Below are 23,490 nucleotides of genomic sequence, written 5' to 3' on the forward strand. Positions count from 1 at the left end.
ACAGCTCTGAGGTAGAGAAGGTTCTCCCACTGATACCGAAAGGAAGGATAGCAGGTCCGGATTGTATACCAGCGGACTTGTTTCAGCATGACAAGGAGAATTGGGTCACCTACATCACTTTTTTAGCCAACGCCATAGCTAGTGGTGCACCTATCCCTGATACATGGTCTGGAGCAGTCATTATTCCGATTTTTAAAAAGGGCGATCGATCGCTACCTGGCAATTACAGGCCTATCAGCCTTATTGATTCAATGCAGAAACTAATTGCCAGGTTGGTCCTCAGTAGAATCCAGGTGTGGATTGAGGTGTATGAGATTTTATCACCACTGCAGGCCGGCTTTCGCCCCTTTACTAGCACCATCGACCAAGTCTTTAGATTTGTTATGATTTACTGGAAAGTAGTTAACATAGGGGGAGGATCTCTTTATGCAGCTTTTATCGACCTTAAGTCTGCATTCCACTTGGTCCCTCGTAATAAAATGTGGAGCATCCTCTCGGACGCAGGGATGCCACAGGAGCTATTAGCCATGTTATTCAAATTGCACACATCGAACTATGCACAGGTTAGGTGGGGCTCAAAGGGTGAGATCACCGATAAATTTCCTGTCCTAAAGGGGGTGCGCCTGGGATGTGTCCTGGCGCCCACACTGTTTTCCCTGTTTATTAACAGGGTGGTCCACTATTACTCCACATGTCATACTGATGCCCCGAGTTTGGCGGGGCTGAGGATACCACTGCTCATGTTCGCAGACGACACCTTGATCGTATCTAAGACACAGAAGGGGCTGCAGGCTGCTTTATCTAGGTTTGAGGTGTTCTGTCAAGATCATGGGCTGGTGGTAAATGTGGACAAGACAAAGTTCATGGTTTTTCACAAACACAAGATCATTAAAAGCAGTGTGTACATGAACAATGCCCTTTTAGAACAGACAAATGCGTTTGCGTACCTGAGGATTACCTTAGGCAGGAAGCTTAACTGGAAACCTCACATTGATTTGCTAGCTTTAAAACACGCACAGCTGGCAGGAGCTCTTGTGAAAGAACATAGCCGCTCATTTACCAAGCCCATAGCCCCTGTTCTTAAAATATATACCACCAAGGTCACCACTTCAATCCTATATGGTGCCGAATTATGGGGTTATGAGAACATCTCCATCTTAGTACGAGCCCAGAATAAATTTGTCAGGGCTATCACGAGCCTTCCGCAATCTTCACCACTGTTGCCCCTCTTTATGGATTTGGGTTGTTTGCGTATTGAGGATTTAGCCCGATATAGACCAGTAGCATTCTGGTCACTCCTGGGCTTTCCCAATATGCCAAATCTCTTCTGGATTTCAGGGGGGTTGGTTGTTTGGGCAAGATCAAATGGCTACAGAATGTAAAAAACACCCTGTGTGGGATCGGGATGAGTGGTCTATGGGAGCACCCTGAACAAAACCCGTTCCCAACAAAAAGGGAGTTTAAGACTGCCTATTGGGACATGATTAAGAGTAATTATTGTTCCTCTACTATTGGGCCCACCCTGTCGAGGGACTTTTTGACGCACAAACAGGAGTTTGTGCTTGAACCTTACTGGGATGTCATCCTAAAACCAATGGATAGGAAACTATACCACCAGTTTAGGGTTGGCTCTCTTCCGATCAACACCTTTACAAGTAAATGGCTTCTGCATGGGCCAGATCACTGTCCTGTTTGCCTGGCCCAGACGGGATCCATATCTCATGTTCTCTTTGCGTGTCCGGCCTATAAGTTACCCAGGACTAAATGGTTGAAACCTATCTGTATGAACCTAGGTACTAGATCTGCCACGGAGGCGCTAAGGATTCTACAGACATCCACTAATAGTTATTGCTATGGCGAAATATTTGAAATGGGCTTGGCTTATCCGTTCCAAAAAACTAAGAGACGCTCAAGTCTAGTTATAACTACTCTTACGTAAAGTTATTTTAGTGTGGCCCTGTTAAGGAACTTACAGTGGTGTTGAATTATTTGGTCTCACACATTTTATCGATGTATTTCTATGGTTTTATTGTGGTTTTTGTACTCTTGAGCCTTTTTACATGATACAATTTGTAGTACTAATTAATGTTTTTAGCGATATTTCTTATGATTGCTATTTACGGCTCTGTGTTATTATCGTAAGCATTTTGACTTAATACTGTTTGTGCTGTCTTTTATGATTATTTTAATCGAAATAAAGACTTAATGATGATGATGATGAGTACCAAAGAATAATGAAATCCCTTTCACTTACTCTAGTGATCCATAGTTAGGAAGACTAGATTCCCATCACCCCTTGAAGTGATCTCTTTAAAAAAGGATAAGGGATTGAGCTGTTATGAGAGTGCTCCCTTCATACCCCTTAAGTAAAGCCTCCAGAGACTGGTTAAGAATTATATAAATGAAATATGCTATCTTCATTCCTAGAGGTGACCTGGCCAAAGAATGAATTTTTATGGAGAATTACCTTAACTTCGAAACTGTTCCTTTTACACGCTTTCCTAGAAAGAGCTGCTGTGTTCACAATACCCAATTTGTCGAGTGTACCTTTACCATATTGTTTCATCTTCTTTCTCAGCTTCGTTTGCAGCAGGAGTGGTCATATATTGGAAATTGACTACAAAAATGTGGCCATCCGGAATGCCCGGCGTGTCCTGACATCTGAGCATTCCCACTCACATTGGCGGGAGAAACAGACCTTCCTCTCTGGTAGGCATAGAACAAGTGAGTGGTTGGCCCAGTGGAAGAATGAAGGTTGTGGGCAGGAAAAAGGTGTTTCATATTAAAAAATGGAATTGACTGAAAACTGGACACTTGTAAACACTTGTGTGATTGTCCTACTGCCACAAATGTTTGGGAGTTCAAGCATGATATGTTGAGGCCAAGCTGGTTATTTTACATATGTTATAGGATTAGGTAAATATTTCAGTTGTGAACTTGCATTCTTTAAGGAAGAATTCCCAGACACCCATCTGTTTGGAAACAGACTAGGCAGCATCAGATTTAGAGTGCGCATCTGTTAGAGACATCTAGCTGCAGATTCCTTAACTTTTGAATTCTTCCCAGGCGACAGACTGGAACCAGAAATTTTTCAGCAGTCCATCTGCGCGCCGGGTGACGACGCCTTACAATTTTGCGATGACATTGACTCCGGTTATGATGTCAGTCAAGTCATACAAGTCCCCTCGGGAACGCGGACGTCAGTTTCTTTTTTTCCCGCACTGCAATGCGGATCCGGAGAGAAGAAGCAGTTTCTCAGGCTGTTTTTTCTGGCCTATTTTGACAGTTTTCTTTCAGTGGGAACAGTGTGCCTTTCTCCAATGTAGTCTTTCTTTAAGCCTTGTGGGTCCTGTAGTCCACAGATGTCGGTTACAGACCCGCATTCTGTATGTATGTGGTGCTTGGGAGAACACCATGACAAGAGACTGAAGCCGAAGGCACTCAATGATTGCCATAAGAAGTTGTTGGCGGCACATCTGTTGTGGTCATCTGAGACCTTGCTGCCTGGTCTTCTTCTCATGTGGAATTCGGTTCGCAAGGTCGGTCTTCACCTCTGTTCACGTGGACGTTCCAGGAGCTGGAGCCGTTCTCCAGGGTGTAGTACTTCAGAGATGTCCAAAGGTAAGTGCAGGCGTTTGAAGTCAAAGAACCCCACAATTTTGCTGCGTGGATACTCCGATTCCCAGGACTCATCCCTCTTGGCAGTTGAGGAGGCTGGTTGCGACTCCGCCTCGCTTCTCCCTGTCTTTCCGGGAGTCGGGCATCAATGGCTCAGATGAGGGAGTATTATAACTCTCTACAATTCATCTTTGGTCCTCCACCTTCCAATTGAGCTCCTGCGGGCCCCAAGGAGGTGAGTGGAGCCACACCGGTGGGGTTGACCTCGGTTTTGGTTGGGCCATTTGAGTCTTTGGGTCAGCGCTGGTTGGCATCGGCCGACTCTGCTACAGAACCGGTGCACAGTCCATCATGAACTCCATTTCGGCTTTCGTTATTGATCATCTGACTCGGATATCGATGTCGGCAGCACCAATCAAAGTCTCTCCTCCTTTCGACGTGGAAGGGTCACCCTCTGAACGTCGACCAGCATTGGGTGTGGAGTCAGTGTAGCAAACTCGGGGGGGAATGTGGTATTTTCACTTCCTCCTCAGGGTGAGACTTCTGAGGATCACCTTGTAACGGGTGATGCAGAGAGGACTGGGCTTTTTCAGCCCATATCTGAGATTATTCCATTCCAGGTGGAAGAGGGTTGTATATCTGCTTGTGGTGAGGCTAGTGGGGTGGAGTCCTCTCAAGCCTCGGGGCGTCTTTTCCCACCTAGCCTTGATACTGAGGTAAGTTCCTCTTTTACGGATATGTTGAAGAGAGTGGCGGCAGTGTTGGAGTTGTCACTACCTTCATTGGAGTAGTTTGCCGACCTTCTAATTGACGTCCTTTACCAGTGTCAGACAGGTGAAGAGCTTGTTCTTCCAAACTGTGAGGCCCTGTTCAACATATTATTAGGAACTTGATCCAAGCCTGATTTAGGGGTCTCAGTGGACCGGGCTACATATCTCGTAGGCACCTACTTGTACAGGAGACACAGTTTGTTTTCACAGGCATCCTACATATGCGTAGCCTGGTAGTTCATGCAGCTGTAGCCTCTCAAGCTATGGATTCTTCACCTAAGACTGCAGAGTAGAGAGTCTAGGAGTCAAGAAGCATGTGGCAAATACATCTTTGCTTCTGCAAGTTCTGCATTAAGGTCTTCCAACACGTCTTGTGTTCTCGGCCGTTTTTCCCACGCTCTGTAGGATACCTGATACCTTGCAGACTATGTTGCCATCGCTTTCGGCTAGCCTCCGTTCTGATGTTGAAAACTTGATTAGAGATGACCAACAAGCGGCTAAGCTGATAAGATGTGGCATGGATACTACTGATTCAGTAAGCCGGACCATGGCATCTTTGGTGGTGCTCCAGCATTGTGCATGGTTAAGAACTTCAGGTTTTTCAGAGGTGATGCAGGCGACTTTAGTTGAAATGCCCTTTGACGACGGCCATCTTTTGGGGCTCAGGCTGATTCAGCATTCAGACGCTTTTGTGATAGGAGTCGTGATACAGAGTCTTATTTGCTCTTTTTCTGTTATATGTTCTTTAGTTTTGACTCTATACTAGGGATGTATAAATGATGTTTATTTCCTCAAAGGGCCTAACTGGTTAGGGCATTGACATGTCCCTCTTTAATTACACCTGGTTGCTGTTTCTTCAGGTGCAGGTGCTATTGTTTCAATCCTCTGATAATGGGATTTATGCTCAAGAGGACATTTGCAGGTGTTGTATCTTCCAGTTAGGAAGTTTACCTTTTCACATACTACTTTTGAAGCAGTTAGGTATACTGTTATGTTATGTTAATTTAATTTATATCGCTCACAGATACTCGAAAGTGTCCCGGCGCGGAACCTAGAGGGCAACCATCAGAAATGTATGCAAAGAAATATGTTTTCAGATTCTTTTTGAAAATCAACGGATCCTGAATGATCAGGCAACAGCAGATTTCCAGAGCTACAGAGCAGCCTTCAAGCCGTTGACATTTTAAAGCGGGGAACCTGAGCAAGGCGCTGGGACAGGGAACGCAAACAACGCACTGGAGTGTAAAAGGCAAAGCGTTTTTGCAGCTAGATGGGACCACGCCCATGAAGAGCGTGATGGGCCATGACCAAGGATTTAAATTTGACCCGGTCGGCTACAGGAAGCCAGTGCAGAGAACACAGATGAGGTCTCATGCTAGTCCTAGCCGGAATTTCAAGGACGAATCGGCTGCCGCATTCTGATGGATACATCTGCCAGTGGATTCCTCACCTTGTGAATATCCCCTGCGCCAGCATTCCACTGAACTTTTTTCCCCAGCTCTCTGCGCCGACGTGGACGGCATAATACCTCGGCTCCGCTCGGCGTGATGACGTCAGTTCCCTTTTTTCCGCGCCGTCGACGCGTAACGGTTTTCCAGCACTCTCCTGCTACTTTGTAGTCTTGTAGTGGTTATTGTTTCTGGATTCACCATGTCTTCGACAAGGAAATCTGGTTTCAAACCTTGTAGGGAATGTGGGGCCCACATGTCAATGACTGACCCCCATTGTTTGTGGTGCCTTTCTTCAGACCACGACGTGGAGGACTGTTCCAGTTGCAGAAGAATGAACCCCAAGGCCTTGAAGGAGAGAGTGGCGAAACTCTTCATGGCCAAGGCGAAGAAGGAAAGGAGAGGTAGAAAGAATGAGAAATCGAGGTTGGACTCGTCGACTTCATACTCTTCGAAGTCGAAGAAGCATCACAAGAAAAGAAAGCATAGCTCTCGGCGCCGGTCTTCGAAAAGTAGGACTTTGAGATTGCCGTCGCCTCGACGTCGAAGTAAGGATGTTGTATCTTTTTCTCCATCTCCTAGGAAGTCTCCAGAGAGGTCATCTTCGCCGAAGCGGACTCCGGCGCGATCCCAGGCGCAGTCTCCGGCGCCGGTGGAGTCTTCTGCTTCTGACGTCGAACAGGAACAAGAGAAAGAGCTTTCTCCGGAGCCGGCTGATCCTGTGGCGCCTGTTGAGGAAACTTCGGCTCCGGTTCCAGGTACTCCGCGACCGGATTCAGGATCAATCCCGTATCCGCAGTTCCCGACTCCGGGTGCGGATTCGACGCATTTCCTTAATGCGATGTATGGGATTTTTAAACGGGCTGCCTTCCCATCCGGCGCACCATCTGGTCCCATGGGTCCTATGGCATACACCTTGGGAGTGCCGCAGCATTATGCTCAGGCCCCATTTATGCCCTTTTTGCCGATGACTCCTTCGTGGCAGTTTCCGGCGCCGCCTGGTGATCCATCTCGGCTTCGTTTGGATCGCCCTTCTTCGGAGCCCTCCTCGACGCCGTTGCCGACTCCCTCGGCTCCACGTCCGGCGCCGCTGACCCCGGCGCCGCCGATTTCGAAGCCGTCGACTCCACGTTCGGTTCCACCGACTCCGCATACGGCGCCGCCGACACCGGTTCCTCGGATCCGTTCAAGGAGAGAGGCCTAGAGAGTCTTGGAAGAGGAGCGTTATAAGGAGGAAGTGGAAGAAGGTGAGGTGGATGCATCTTCTGACGGCTTTGAAGGCATTCAAGATGCTAGTGGTCTTGATACTACTCCGGAGGGGGAGCATTCATCTACTAGATCTTCACCGCCACAAGAACTGGCCCCCTATCATTTAGTTATTAAGAAGGCCGCAGAGTTGCTGGACTTGCAGTTACCCTCTGCTGAGTATAAGCCAAACCTCCTTATTGAAGTCCTACATTCACCTACTTCAAATGTTGAACCCTTGTTGCCTTTTAATGAGGCTGTCTTGGAGCCTGTTATGGACGTTTGGCGTAGGCCACTCTCTTCGCCTGGAGTCTCCAGACAGGTGGCAAGGAGATATAGGGTGGCCCCTGGGGATCCAAGTTTTCTTTCTTCCCATCCCTCTCCAGAAAGCCTTGTGATGCAGGCTTCATGCTCGAAGCATGCTTCAGGCGCTTTCCCTCAGACTCCAACGGATAGGGATTCTAAAAAGACTGATCAAGCAGCCAGAAAGGTCTTTTCTTCAGGAAGCATGGCGCTTAAATCGACCAATGCCACTTGTTTGCTGGGGCGCTACGTTCACGCCTTGATGGACTCTATGAAATTGTTAGCCCCTAAGCTGCCGGAAGGAGAGAAAGCTTCTTTTATGGAGGTTGTCACTGACACTCAGGCTGCTGCAAGGCAGGTAATTCAGTCGGGGCTTGACACAGCTGATTCTGTGGCAAGGATAATGGGATCTTCGATAGCCATTAGGAGGCAAGTGTGGCTTCGTTCTTCCGGCTTCTCTTCTGATGTTCAAGCCACTTTGGTAGACTTGCCTTTTGATGGAGAGAAACTTTTTGGCGAGAAGGCTGATTCCGCCTTGCAAAGATTTAAAGATAGCAGGGTAACGGCGAAATCTTTAGGATTACAGACTCCTGCTAAGGGATTTGGTCTTAGGAAATTCAGAGGCGTTGGGAGATCCTCATTTCGTTCCTTCCGGCAACCTCAGCAGCAGCAGCAGGATCCCCTCTATAGGTCGTATAGAGTTAGGCAAAGGGGACGGAGAGGTTCTGGCCGCAACCCATCTTCATCTTCTGCCTCCTCTGCTCCCAATGAAGCTTCAGGGAAGCAGCCCTAGATCCCCCATCCTAGATCATGTGAGACCTGTGGGGGGTCGGGTGTCCCACTTTCCGCGAGGTTGGAAATCTGTCACGACCGACCTTTGGGTTTTAAACCTCGTGGAGAATGGGTACGCCCTTCCCTTTCGGGAGTTTCCTCCCCCCTTACCCTCCTTGCCAGGGTTACTGCTCAGAAGACCATCTGCTTCTTCTACAGAAGAAGGAGGTACTGGCTTTGCTTCAAAAAGGTGCGATAGAGGTGGTTCCGGAGCAGGAAAGGGGTCAGGGATGCTACTCTCGGTATTTCCTGATTCCCAAGAAGGACGGCAGATTGCGTCCAATCCTGGACCTCAGAATCTTGAATTTTTACCTGAAACAGGAGAAGTTCAAGATGCTGATCCTTGTGCAGGTTCTTCAAGCGTTGCAGCAAGGAGACTGGATGGTGTCTATCGACTTGCAGGACGCGTACTTCCATGTCCCAATCCTGAAGTCGCACAGGAAGTAACTCCGTTTTACGGTTGGGTCGCAACACTACCAGTTTGCGGTCCTCCCGTTTGGTCTTACTACCGCACCTCGAGTCTTCACGAAAGTGATGGCAGTGGTGGCTGCTCATCTCAGGAGGTCGGGGATTCCGGTTTTCCCCTACCTGGACGACTGGCTTCTGAAGGCAGAGTCCCCAGAGATGATGCAACATCATCTGCAGGTAACATCTCAGCTGTTTTTCGACTTGGGTTTTTCAATCAATGTGCCCAAATCTCACCTGGTGCCCTCTCAACGCAACCTGGTCATAGGAGAGGTACTGGACACTACTGTGTGTCGAGCATTTCCTCCTCCTCAAAGAATTCTCGACATTCAGGAGATGATCCCTTTATTCCACAATGGAGCGGTTGTTCCAGTTCTGAAGGTCCTTCGTCTGCTTGGTCTGTTCGCTTCCTGCATTCTGTTGGTCAACCATGCACGCTGGCACATGAGGGCGCTCCAGTGGTGCCTCCGCAGGCAGTGGTATCAACACAATGGAGATCTCAGGGAGTCGATCAAGATCTCCAGTGAAGCTGCGGCAGATCTGTCTTGGTGGAGCGTGGGGGGCAATCTGTCTCAAGGAAAGCCCTTCCATCTTCCTCCATCGGTAGCTACAGTGATAACGGATGCCTCCACCCTAGGGTGGGGTGCTCATCTGGGGGATCTGGAGATCAAAGGTCTTTGGTCTCCAGAGGAAAGGTTGCTTCATATCAACCTTCTGGAATTGCGGGCAATTCGTTTGGCGCTCAAGGCCTTCCTCCTTTCCCTTCGCGGTCAGTCGGTTCAAGTCCTGACGGACAACACTACCGCGATGTGGTATGTCAACAAGCAGGGAGGAGTAGGGTTGTACCGTCTCTGCAGAGAGGCTTTGCGACTCTGGTCCTGGGCTCAGGACCATCGGAATTGCTTGATGGTGAATCATCTGGCCGGGGTGCTGAACGTACGTGCGGACCGTCTCAGTCGACAGTTTTCCGCCGACCACGAGTGGAGGCTTCATCCAGAGGTGGTTCGTCGTGTCTTCCAGACGTGGGGGACTCCTTGGATAGACCTGTTTGCCACTCGCGAGAACGCGCATTGCCCGTTATTCTGCAGTCTCCAGTTTCCGTTGCAGGGGGCGTTGGGGGACGCGTTTCAGTTGAGTTGGAGCTCACATCTCCTTTACGCATTTCCTCCCATACCCTTGATTCCTGGGGTTCTGAGGAAGATTCGCCAAGACCGGGCCCAAGTTATTTTGGTCGCCCTGGATTGGCCAAGAAGGGTGTGGTATACAGATGTTCTCCACCTCTCCTCATGCCCTCCGCTCCGTGTCCCTCTGAGGGCAGACCTCCTCTCGCAGTCGAAGGGGCAGGTTCTACACCCCCACCTCCAGAGCTTACACCTTCATGTCTGGAGATTGAACGGGGCAACCTGAATTCCTTCTCTCTCCTGCCTGATGTGGTGGATGTTATTTTATCGGCCAGGCGACACTCCACCAAGTCCATTTACTCATATAGGTGGTCTAAGTTTGTTAAATGGTGTGGAGAGAGATCCATTGACCCTTTAAAAGCCCATCTTTCTGATGTGCTTCAGTTTGCTCTTTTCTTGGCTCAGCAGGGCTGTGCTGTGGCCACGGTCAAGGGCTATCTATCGGCCTTACGGCTTTTCTATGTCTTCCTGATCAACCGTCATTATTTAAATCTCCTATTGTACTAAGGTTTATCAAAGGCCTTACAAACAGGTTTCCACCTACTCCTTTTGTAATGCCACAGTGGGACCGTAATCTTGTCTTAACTTTTCTGATGGGGTCTCCGTTTGAGCCTCTTCATAGATGTCCTTTGAGGCTGTTGTCCTTTAAGACGGTCTTTCTTGCGGCCATAACCTCGGCAAGGAGGGTGAGTGAGCTTCAAGCTCTTAGTTCTAAACCCCCGTTTTTAACATTTCATGCTGAAAGGATGGTACTCAGGACCAGGGCTGCTTTCCTACCTCAAGTAGTTACTCCGTTTCATTTGGGGCAGTCTATTACTCTCCCTGTTTTTTATCCACCTCCTCATCCCTCCAAGGAGGAGGAAAGACTTCATCGTCTGGACCCAAAAAGAGCTGTGAGCTTTTACTTGGACAGAACGAAAGACTTTCTTTTAGACGATCAGCTCTTTGTGGGCTATGTTGGACATTCTAAAGGAAAAGCTGTGCACAAGCGCACTCTGTCCAGATGGATCATCCTGTCCATCAAGATCTGCTACGCCCTGGCTGGTAAGGTCCCACCTGAGGGTATTAGAGCTCATTCAACTAGAGCTAAATCTTCTACTTCTGCTTTGGCCAGGGGTGTTCCTGTGGCAGACATTTGTAAAGCCGCGACTTGGGCCTCCCTCCATACTTTCGCAAAGCATTATTGCGTAGACTTTGAGATGAGGAGGGAGGGCCACTTTGCGCGCTCTGTCTTGCAAGACTTTTTGGTATAGGAAGGTAGACACCCTCCTCCGGGAGTGGGACTGCTGTGGGAATCTATTCACAAGGTGAGGAATCCACTGGCAGATGTATCCATCAGAAGAACAAGTTACTTACCTTCGGTAACGCTTTTTCTGGTGGATACAGTATCTGCCTGTGGATTCCTCACTGGCCCACCCGCCTCCCCGTTGTCCACCTTTGTATACCTTAAAAGATGTCTTGCTTGAGATGTTGTTATGCTTTGTAGCTTCTTTCTTTCTGGTACATTGGTAGGAAATGCTTGTTTTCTTTAGCTTTCCTTTTGTATATGTACTATGTATATTTGATTGTATATTGTATACTGTGTATACTTTGAATCTGTCGTTGGTCCACCTGTTCGCCTCGGAGGCACGGAAAAAATGGGTGGAACTGACGTCATCACGCTGACGTGGCTCTCTAATGGCTCTGGTGACGTCATACGGAGTCGCGAGAGGAGCCGAGGTATTATGACGTCCACGTCGGCGCAGAGAGCTGGGGAAAAAAGGTCCATGGAATGCTGGCGCAGGGGATATTCACAAAGTGAGGAATCCACAGGCAGATACTGTATCCACCAGAAAAAGCGTTACCGAAGGTAAGTAACTTGTTCTTTTGGACCACCTGGAGTCTTGTTTAACAAATAGCCCGGGATGCCCACTTAAAGGGCATTGGCGTAATCCAGCCGAGACAAAATAAGGGCGCAACTGACAGTCTCTTTCACTGCGCTAAGCAGGAGAGGGAGAAACTTCCTCAAAGATTTAAGGAGGGCAAAACAGTTCCCAGCAAGTTTCATAATCTGTGTAGCGAAGGAGAGGTTCTCCTCAAACCACACCCCCAAGTTCTTAGCGGGCTTCCCTATAGAGGTGGGGATAGGGAACTCGGGGAGGCCAAAGAGTTTCTCTAACATTTGATGGAAACTTTCCATATAGGAGAATCTCCAATTTATCTTTGTTGCACTTAAGTTGTGCGGCAGCCAGCCAGTGAAAAATGAAGGACAGTGTTGAGCAGAAGTCCACATTATTATCACTGCCTGGGAAGAAGAAGACAGTGGAAGCCATATCTGCTGAGCCCGTCCTTCCAAGAAGGATCTGAGCCAACCCCAAACAGCACCCGACACCCCAATCTTGGTTAGACGCGAGAGGAGGTGGGAGTGGGGGACAGTGTTGAATGCCGCCGACAGACCAAGCAGAATTAATGCTGCCTTCCCACCGGCATCCAAACACTCCCTAATAGCCTCCGAAACCTCCACTAGGGCAGACTCGGCACTCTGGGACCCTGACTGGGCTGGATGCAGCAAGCCCTCTCTTTCAACAAACTCTGTGAGTTGTCTGTTCACCATCTTCTCACGCACCTTGGCCAGGCCGGGTAGAAGGGAAATGGGGCGGTTTTTCACTGTGCTAAGTGGGTCAAGCGACAGCTTTTTTAAAAGTGGCAAAATCTTGGCCAGCTTCCAGACCTCCGGAACGCAGGCAGCCTGAAGAGACAGATTGATGATACCATTCACCTCGTTATTAATGGTCTCAACAACTGCAGCTAACATTCTAGCTGGACAGGGGCCGAAGGAGAGCCAGACTTCAGGCCCGTAAGAATTTTAAGGGACTCAGAAAGGTTCACCGGCTTGAAGACGTGCATAAAGTGGTCAGGCGCAGCGGGTGATGGCACCACTACCGTCTCAAGCCCTTGTCGCAGGAGGTGAAGGCCGCCTTAATAGAAAGGATTTTGTCCCTGAAAAAATTAGAAAGACTCTCACACCAAGTGTCAGTGGATGGAGACTCCCTCCAAAGAGCGGCAGAGGACTAAAGATCTGTACAATAGAAAACATTTCTTTGGTGTTGCTTTTGGCTGATTCTATGCGAATTGCATAGAATTGCCATTTGGCCTGAGTTATCGCCCCATATTAACCTTTTTGTTTAAGACGAAGCTTCAGCTTGGCCGCAGGGCAATATTCGCTGTGACGCCAAGCACACTCGAGAATCTTGCATTCATGTTTGATTGCTTTGAGATCAGGAGTAAACCAGGGTTTAGATGGAGAATCCCTAGACAACCTTGAGCATGGTGGCGAACCAAGCAAATCCACTGCACTGGAGACCCAGTTGGTAAAATCAACAGGCACGCCCTCGAGATCTCCCGAAAAGTTGGGCTTGGAAACTTCCAAGGCCTGGCTAAGTGCAAGAGGGTTAATTTTGTTAAAAGCTGGTTTGCTATGCAAACGCACTGATGGCACGCCAATAATAGTATCACAAGAAAAATATGTTAAAAAGATATTGGACCATGCAACCGTACGTGGATCTTCCACCCGGATGGGAAAGTTGGTGCAAATAGGGTCTAATATATGGCCTGCCTGGTGGGTAGGAAGGTTAACCCACTGAGACAGTTGAGCCAGGTGCAGGATATCCAGACAATCATGCGCATCCTTGTTGTTTGCCTGATCAAAATGTATATTGAGGTCTCCTAGCACCATGTAATGGGAGAATTGCAAGGCTCGGGCGATAACAGCATCACCCCCACACTTTTAAAAATGGGCCCACTGGACCAGAGGGTCTGTAAATCAAAGAGCCTCCCAAAGTGAGGTGAGCATAGAAATGAATACTAAAGTCAAGGGCCTCACAGTCAACCCAGGAAGTAACATCGCCCCTGCGAAGGCCCCTCTTCATTTTGTAAATAATGGCCACTCCGCCCCCTCTCCCCTCTGGGCGATCGGCTCTGGGGAACGCGTAGCCAGAGTAACAATGGCATCAGGTGTAGAGTCAAGCCAGGTTTCCGTAATGAATGAAAGGTCTACAGGACAATCGGTAAGGAGCTCAAAGACATCTATATGGTGTTTCCTGAGTGAGCGAACAGTGAGTAGTGCAGCAGAGATTGGTGGGGCAGTGCGTGACAAAGTGCTGGGTCGGGCAGGGGAAACTAAGCCCACACCAAGCTTAAAGCCACAAGTCGGGCATATGTTACTACCATCCACCACATCCCATTTACCTTGGTGGGGGCAGGACCGGCGACAGAGAGCCCACAACTGATCCCTGGTATAACATACACATTCCTCTGAGCCTGGATTTCGACGGGCAACATTGCTTGTGCTGGCCGCATCTGGGACGCTGACGGGCACAGACGGGCTTGCCTTATGCGTGCCTTCCGCGCGCCCGCTGCGCGTCGGGGCCATCCCCTGTTTAAATGCGGGAGGGGAGGAGAGCCGAGCAGAACCACTAGAGCGACAACGCTAGTAATGGCCACAGTGGAATGGCCAGGCGGAAGTGCACTAATGCCAAACCGGTCCTCCCTCCACAACAAACCGACAACAAGAGCTGCAGTGGAACGGGGAGGAGCGGAGCTGAAAGAACAAAAGAAAAGTAATGATAAGCCCAGCTGGCGTGGAACAGCTTAAAACAAGTAGAAAAGATTAAAAGTATTAAAAACAAGCAGCAAGTCCGCTTCTAAAAACCAACATAGATGTCAAAAACTGTGCAAATATGTCGAGAGTGCAAATAAGCAATGTAGATTCCCCCACCTTAGAGAGTGCGCCCAAAATAGATGCTGGTGCCCTTCTTCTTCTTAATACATAACATACTGTTATGTATTACTGTTCACTTGCAGGATCTTTTATAAGAGACATATTACTTATACCAATTGTGAGATCTTGTATACAGAACGAATACTTGTTTTCTGTGAATACTCTGAATTTCCAACTCAGGATAATTTTGATCTCTGGTTTCTTCAACGCAGTCCTTTTTGCTACTAAGCGAGTGAATGTTGCGTTGAATTCACATGGTACATGGATAGTCTTTGCATTGGATAATTTTAAGGTTATGTTTCCCGCTGAGGGGGTCATGACAGTTTTATTGTGTGATGTGTTCCTTATCTGCACATAGGAATTTGTTCCATGGAAGTGTGCTCATTTTTGCGGGAACTTTGCGTTTGGCAATTCAAGCTGGATGTATTCTGCTGAATACTCAAAGTCTTGGTTTCCCCCATTATTGGAGGTGATACTTATTTTTATGTTCAATTTTGGAACATGGTTTTTCTGTGAGGTCTGCTTCTAAAGTTATGTTTGTGTATACACCTTAGGGCTGTTTGTGGTCATGTTTTACTTGATTGGAAAGATTTATGTTTTATCTAAAGAGACGGTTCGTTTTTTAATCCTTCACTTTAGGAACATCCAGGATATTGTCATACTCTTTAGCATTGGTACTATTGATAATCATACATTTTCTGTTGGGAGGTTGGATGTTCTCTGTCTCCTTGGGGACATTTCTCTTTCTTGATTAAGTACTTGTTATTTGCTACAGCTTAAAGCTCTTTGAGGGATCACAGTGTGAAAACATGAACTGGTACCTCGTATGTTCTTATTGAACTAAATATGTTTATTGAGCACTTGTCTCTCTTACAGTCAGATTGGATTTTGGCTCATACGCTTTGTAGACAATTACTCCAACTGGGTTCCCTTGCTGGATGTTTCTCAAGGGGATTGGTTTATTTTATTCTTTTTGACTTTCTAAGCCAAGTGTGGTCGTAAGTGCTTGCTGCTACCAAGGGCTGATTTTCATGTAGATTTTCTTTAGGTAGTACCAGCCTGTTAAGATATTTTGACAGGCAGTATTATTTTGATGCTAAGCCACCCAACGTTGATGGTGCGATATCTCTCTTGATAATATATTATATGGTACTTTGAGACTGGTTTTTCAGTTCCATTTATCCATGTGTGTATACAGAGTTTACAAAAGTGTGTTGCATATGCGTCTACACATTTTGAGATATAGTCTGCTATATAAAATAAAATGGTTATTACATTCTTTTAAATTTGGATTTGTATGTATGCGTGGAACGCAAATATATAGATCTGGGTGTAATGGATCATTTTTTATGCCAGATTTATATCGGTTTAATTGCCATCTTTCCATCTACTATGCATTGTGTGAACTTTTCGATGGTCATTCTCTAAAAAAAAATCAAAAACTCTTGGTTTTAGAGATGAACTCGACGTTCATCTGTCTGGCTATTCAGAAACAGCAATAAATAGGTTTTTTCATTTTGGTATTAATGGTAATGGGTTTTGGAAGCCCTTCTTTTTGTGATTATCAGAGCACATTTCCTGCAGATATTTCTTTACTGATGAAGAGAATGCGGGTTACATGGCATTCACTTTGCCTTTGGCTCTTCTAGTCCAAGGACTTACTTACCCTTTGCGCGTTATATACTTTTGTCTAACAGGATATTATCCTCTGCCCCTTGAGACTTTATTTTCTCTGTGCCTGCGGGGTTGTTTCTTATTTGCATTGTCTGTGGTCATTGCTACAGTTTATATGGATAGCAATGCTCTTTTTCGTTTAATTTCCACGTAGGTCTGGTCTGTGGTCAATTTCAACCAGCTGATTGTCTTTTAGAGCTTTGGTAGGATACGTTTGCTGACCCTCCCCTGGGTGGGTATAGCTACGGTGTTTCATTCAAACGTTAAGAAATCTGCGGCTAGATGTCTATCAGATGAACAAGTTACTTACCTTCGGCAATGTATTATCTGGTGGAGACAGTCTAGCTGCAGATTCCTTAACGCCCTTCCATCCTTCCCTCTCTGCAAACGATCTGTACTGTAAGGGTTATGCCCTTTTCAGAACTGGTTTTATATACCAGTGATGACTGTTTCACGTAATTGTATAATTCAACAGACCATTTGGACCTACTTCTTAAATCTTGACTTGGTATTGCCATACCTTTCATTTCCATTTACTTCGTCACAACATTGGGTCTTTCCTTATGTGCCTTGTCTCGGTATTATCATACCATTTATTTCCATTTTCTGATTATGTGTTAGAGATACATTGATCTTTTGTGGCACACTGTTTCCACAGCCAGTTTCTATAGTGGCTCTGTGTTTTATGGCAAAAGGTTTCACAGAAGAAATGGCCGTCCACACGCCTGACTCCACTGACATGCTAACCACAGCCGACGTCATCACAGAGTCGTAAGGTGCAGTCCCCCCATATACCTATGCCCCCCGCCCCCCCCCCCCCCCCTCCCCGTCTGACGCCTGGGGAGAATTTAAAAGTTAAGGACTCTACGGCTAGACTGTCTCTCTACCAGATAATTTGTTACCGAAGGTAAGTAACTTGTTGTTCTCTGCAGTTTCCAGTGTGTATTGGCGATGCTTGTGGTACATCTCATGCTACCTTCTCCCACCCCTGATGGCAGGCATCTGACTTGCTTTTGATTACATAGTGAATCAGTCAATTGTTTATGCAAAAGGTAAACATCCTCTGACCAGCTACAAGGGAGAGAAGAATGTGTTGTCCTGGGCTGTTATGTCTCTTGTCTGTAGCCTGGAACTGATTTTGTCATTGACATAGCTGGGTGTGCAGTGGACTTGCTGTACAATGAGCAAGCACAAGTTCTATATTGTGCTTCTCAAGAGTCATTAAACCCTATTCTTAAATATTCATTGGAAATTGGAAGAGAACTAGAACACTTTGCACAGAATGGGTCTGTTTCTTTAGAAACACAAACTAGTGAGTGCACTCTCATCCACACTAGAACCAATGCCTGAATATGCTTGCTGTCTTCAAGTACCCACTTATATTCTCCCTTCACCTCAGAAGCCAAAAGTGTGTATAGACTAGAGACTGAGTCAGCAGAGAGGTTGACGTTGTTTGAAAGAAGAGGGACTGCGTACTTCCTGTACAATATTAATTATATTCAGCAACCTGTCGCTAGGGGCACTTATCTTCTTGCTCCATATGTCCTTGAGGGAGGGGACATGTGAGAAAGCTGTAAATTGCTGAAGTTTCAAGTGTTCCAGAATATTCAACAGCATCCTAGAACAATATGGAAGGAAGCAGTTTGTAGACCACCAGAATGCCTAGCCGAGCAGGTTGTTAAGTGGGACTTAACCCTACTAAACATCTTAATGACAGCTTGTGTGTAACACAGAATGTTTTGTGCAAAAAGCATGTGGAGAAAGCCACTGATCAAGCTTGAATACGATGATCAAAGGAACTTGAAGTTGAGGATAGACTTCATTGGCTCTGCACTCACTTATAGATGCCATTTGGGGAGGGCCACATATCAAATGATACACCCTGTGAATAACCTAAATCCCTGTTCCTCCGGGGCTTGTAATCCATTATGTAAACTCTTGGTGGGTGGGATGGAAGGCTGTGTAGGCTACTTAAGTTTACACTGCCCACTCCAAATAACTAGAAAAAATCGTAGCTCTTTATTATGCCATGTGAGCCTTGCAAATCCGCTTTTTCTTACCATACCCATATTAAATAAAACTTAATGCCCCCATAGTAATTATCATTATTTCAATTGAATGTAGTACTTCCCCATCACATTTCTATATTGACGTTGAAGAGGCAGATACTTTTTCTTTTGAGCTGCTTGATTCAAACTCGCCTCCACAAAAGATTTTAAGGCACCTATTAAAAACCTGACTATTTCAAATGCATCATGCGGTAGGTGTTCCTAGAGCAATGAGTCTGCTTAGTAGTATAGTGCACTTTATATGTGCCCTTCATTTACTCAAGTCGGTCTAGTGTTCTATTTGTGCATCATTAATTCATAAATGTGGAGCATGTTTTGAAATTGTCTATCCACCTATGCCTGGCTTTGAGTTCAGGAATTTAAATGGCACGCACTAGGTGAGATAGTCTTGATATGTTCTGATGGTTCTTTAGAATTTGACTTTCTGTCTCTTAACTCTGTATGGGTGAGTGATGAGGGCACTTGCATAGTGCCCAAAACTGACACCACCCCCTCTTGGCTCTAAGTCTTATGAAAGGATATTCTTCCTCTCCCTTCCAAGGAGGAGCTTTTGTCTTAGGGCATAGGTTGATAATCCATGCCTCCCTATGCGTGATTCACCTGAAAGCTTTGTTACTGAGACTATTTCTGAGTCAAATGTCTAAACACCATGCCTCTATGTCAGAAATTGCAAGTTAATAAAGGTGGCCAAAAAATAATTTACTAGAAAACATTTTTGAGACTGTTGACATTTAACAGAAAGGCAAAATGTGATGGATCGAATACTTGAAATAATTCCATCCTCTAGTAATATTTCTGTGCTGCATTCCTGTCCCATCTGAATGGAAACGCGTACAACCCTAGATATGCTTTATCCCTTTTCAGTCTCTATATTATGTAGCAGCTTGAAACCTGTAGTGCACTAATCTACGGGGGTGAATGGTATACTTGAATTAATCTCAACCACTAGTAAGTGCTCTGGACACTTTCCATTTTGTCTTTTTTGCTCACTGTGCTGACTACAACGTGTGAGTGGCAGGTAAGATGGATTCAAATACCCTTAAAGGTTGTGACATTTTTCAGGAGCTGTCATTCAACAGGCTGAGGGAGAGGTAGGGTTTCACCTCCCAGATCTGCTTGGGGAATTTGGAAAGCCCAGATCTTCAGCTCCTAGTGATCCCTTTTCATTAGAAAAGGCTTCTTTCTACTTGTACTGTCCCTGCAAGTAGTACATCACACCTTTGTTTCTTCGTATCACTGCTGCTCCCGGTCAATATACATGCGCTATTATTGTAGACATTTTACATCTGGAGCTTCAGAAAATATTGTTCTCCTCTCATTGGAACTTCATAGATTAACATGCTTGAATTCTTCCCCATATTCAGACTAGAAATATTTGGTGATACATGTTAAAACAGCATGGTTATTAAACACTTATTTACATTGACCTTGTGAAGCCCTTTCACCACCTTGTGTGACCAAATCTATGGGCAATGAAGAGAGGCTCTGAGCTCCACTCCTCCTGTGGCTACCATAGCTCAGATTTTATTCCGTATCACCATGGCTGAAATCTCTTTGAAGTTGAATAAATCTCTCTTTAAACACTGTCATATGCGGTGAAAGAATATCTTGGCATATGATCCGCATCTTTAATACATTTGCTTGCATCCATCGTATCGATTTCTTCCCAATGTGGTATCTGTAAGACTTATTAGCAAAGACTTTAAGACACAATTTATTTATATCCTCCAAGCAGCCTTTTTAGGTGAGCAATCTGTTTGCTGCAAGTATATAATCTTGTCTGGACAACACCGACTGCTTGGGCACTGCAGTTGGCACTGCCATGGTGCTTTGGTGGCACACTTGGATGGGAACCACGACTATTCAGGGTACATGCAAGCCTGTTTAATGAACAAGCCATTCTGTGGGTCTTGCCTATTTGACAAGGCTAATTCAGCGTTGAAACGCGTTAAAGAAAGCTGGGCCACGGCTTGCTTTCTAACCCTTTCCACCCCTGTGAGACAGTTGTGTCCCTTTCAAGACTAATCTAGAGGATTGGCATGCTGGCAATGACAAGACACCCCACCCCCCTAATTCTTTCAGAGGAGGGGCTCAAGCAGACAACACAACACATCAGGGGCAATGTACTTCCAAGTCGCCTGCGGCATCAGCCTCTATGCCCCTTTAGTTAACCTTTAGCAGCACATGAGCACCCTGTGGGAGGCAGGATAAAACAAAATTGCCATGGGTGGCAAAGAATAACATCCAACGGGTGGGCCCTGCAGAACCTTCAATGAGGCTATGAGCTTCCATTCCTTTTAGATCAACCACACCTCTGCACATTTCTCCATCTTTCTCCACGAATTACAGGTTTTTTTGATCAAAGGAACCATAGAGAGGGTCCCACCCAGGAAATAGGGACTGGCTGTTACTTCCACTATTTCCTCATGCTGAAGTAGATAAAAGAGATATTTTATATCTCTGCCCTCTCAATGCCTTTTTGCAGAAGGACCAATTTCAGATGCTCATACTGACCCATGTTCTGTTTGCCCTGGATCCAGGTAACTGGATGGTGGCTTTGGATCTGCAGGATCCCTATTTTCGTGTGCCAGTCCTGCAGTCACTCAGATGCTACATGCGGTTTCAGGTGGGCCAGGAGCATTTTCATTTTGCTGTGCTCTCCTTTGGCCTCATCAGTGCTGCTCTGGTGTTCATGAAAGTGATGGTAGTGATCACAGCACATCTTCAGAGGTTGGGAATTCCAGTTTTCTCCTGCCTCGAAGCCTGGTTGTTGAAGGCAGGTGTGCCACAGTCAGTCGTTTATCACCTCCAGATGACAGCAAACCTCCTGAGAGCACAGGAGCTTTCTATCAACATGCTGAAGTCACACCTGGCTCATTCATGAAGGCACAGTTTCATTGGAATCATCATGGATATGGTGCAGCTTTGTGCTTTCCCTCCACAACAAGTGGTCCAGTACTCTTGGGCTGTGATCCTGACATGTCAGCCTCTGTCCTGGGTTTTGGGGGGGGGAGTGGTTCTGAGGATTCTGGGCCTCTTGGCACCTTGCATCTTGCTCATCAACTATGTCCGATGGCTTCTGTAGGCTCTGCTGGAGAACCTGAAGTCCCAGTGGGTTTAGCACAAGGGGAACCTTTTGTGTTCCATGCAGGCTTTGGAGGGCACTGCAAAAGACCTGATGTGGTAGCTCATCTGCAATTGGGCTGGCAGCAGACCACTCTCCCTGCCCCACACGGAGCTGACGGTAATGATGGATTCATCACTGCTAGAATGGGGAGGTCATCTGGCAGAGGTGGCTATACAAGGTCTCTGGTTTCTGATGGAGACCTGTCTCCACATCAGTCTGTTGAAGTTTAGGTCCATCCGTGCTGTAAGCCCTCGTACCATCGATCAAAGGGAAGCTGGATCAAATTCTCATGGAAAAAACGCTGCCATACTGTACTGCAACAAGCAGGTCAGGCTGAGGTCTTAGGTCCTGTGCCAGGAGCTATTTTGTCGCTGGAGCTCCAGGGTCTTCTCCCTGATTGCAAACCACCTGGCAGGATCGTTGAACTCCAACGTGGGCAAACTCAGCCAGGGGAGCCTGGCAGATCACAAATGGCATTGTTTGTTTTCTCTCTAGCCCAGCAAGGAATTACATTGGGCAAAGTTGAAAGTTATCTGTCGGCCCTTTCGGCTTTTTTACGTTTACCAGACCAGCAGTCTGTGTTTAAATAAGCCATTGTGGTGCTATCTCTAAAAGTTTTAGTTCCTCTCTTTTGTCCAAAACCCTTTGTGATGCCACAGAGGGATCTTAATTTGGTCCTCACTTTTCTCTTGTAAGTGACATTTGAACCAATGCACAGCATTCCACTACATCTCTTGACTCTGAAGACTGGGTTGCTGGTCGGAGTGACTTCAGCTCGCCGAGTGAGTGAGCTTCAGACTCTTGGTACGGTCCCATTCACCACCTTTTTCCTAAGAAAAGGGGTGCTGTGGACCAAGGTGGCATTCTTTGCCAAAGGTCGTGGCTGTTTTTCATATTGAGCATCCATCCCTATAAAGAACCGGAGAGACTTCATTAGCTGGACCACTGCTGCACAGTGGTTCATGACTATATCAGCAAACTCACCACTGTTTGTGGCATTGCTCAAGAAGACCTCTTCATCAACGACAATCACCTTGCCTACTAGACCTTGCTTGTTGACGACAACATCCTTGACTATGTTTTTTGCACAATGTGCCCTACTTTGTTTCCAGCATTTCGTGATGTGCCTGTCTCGTACACTATCCCCTTTTAGCCATACAAGTTTTACCTATCAAGATCATTCCAGTGTCTTCAACTGGGAACTTGGAGGAGCATCCTAACTGCCAACATGACGATGAAGAGAGTTAGGGGCAAAGAAAAAGAGGTTCAAGCCTTCTTCAGTAGGAGAGAATAAGAGAAAGGTACTGATGGGTATCTGGCATTCATGAATTGAACATTAGTTTGCTCCTGGAAGGAGAAAAATATAAATAATAAGAGTATCCCTCACAGAAAATGGATACTGTTTATTTTTGGGAGTAAACCCTTTCTTTCGACCACTTCCTGTTGTCCTGGATCTTTAAAGATGATGCTGAAAGGTTTCTAACATCTGCCCCTTTAAATAGGCCCTACCTACATTACTTCCTTGTAAGCAAAACTTCCAGGTCTGCATTGCACCTCACTTGCCCATCAAAAAAAATTATGAAAGGGACAAAGGGGACTAATATGAGAATAATAATGAAGAAGAAAATAAAGATAACCTACTTCAACAAGAAACAAATCAATGTGTGGAGCACAATCAATGGAAATATCACCTAGCTCATATTGAGGGGCCTTCGAAGCCTCTATCAAGAGTTCTCTTCCTGACAACATTTGCATGTTCCATAGTCTCAAGGTGGGGGCTTCACATAAGTTTGATGTCCTGATGCCAGTTGCTTAGAAGTCCTGCTACCTATTTTCCTTCATTGATAAGTTTAGAAGTTCAATAAACAACGTCCCTATCTTGGACACTTAAGGTTGGAAGGTTTGAATTGAATGAAAAACCCTTCTACAGCTACGAGTAAAGTCAAACATTTTGGGTAGAAGGTATGAACTCAAGATAATTTCCTAGGCTGGTTGATTCA

The 23,490-nt window shown here is 46.3% G+C and overlaps 1 protein-coding gene across 2 annotated transcripts in view; it reads left to right on the forward strand.

Moving 5' to 3' along the window:
• WDR90 (WD repeat domain 90) overlaps positions 1 to 23,490 on the forward strand; it is a 1,426,420-nt gene that overhangs the window by 249,425 nt on the left and 1,153,505 nt on the right. The window contains exon 17 of one of the 2 annotated variants that reach the window (XM_085628141.1): positions 2,579 to 2,724. In XM_085628141.1, the coding sequence (XP_085484267.1) occupies positions 2,579 to 2,724 (146 nt within the window). The remainder of the gene's footprint in view (positions 1 to 2,578; positions 2,725 to 23,490) is intronic. The other variant, XM_085628142.1, reaches the window with a different exon arrangement.

The sequence above is a fragment of the Triturus cristatus genome, chromosome 10 (genome assembly GCF_964204655.1).
Source record: "Triturus cristatus chromosome 10, aTriCri1.1, whole genome shotgun sequence".
In the NCBI taxonomy this organism is placed as follows: domain Eukaryota; kingdom Metazoa; phylum Chordata; class Amphibia; order Caudata; family Salamandridae; genus Triturus; species Triturus cristatus.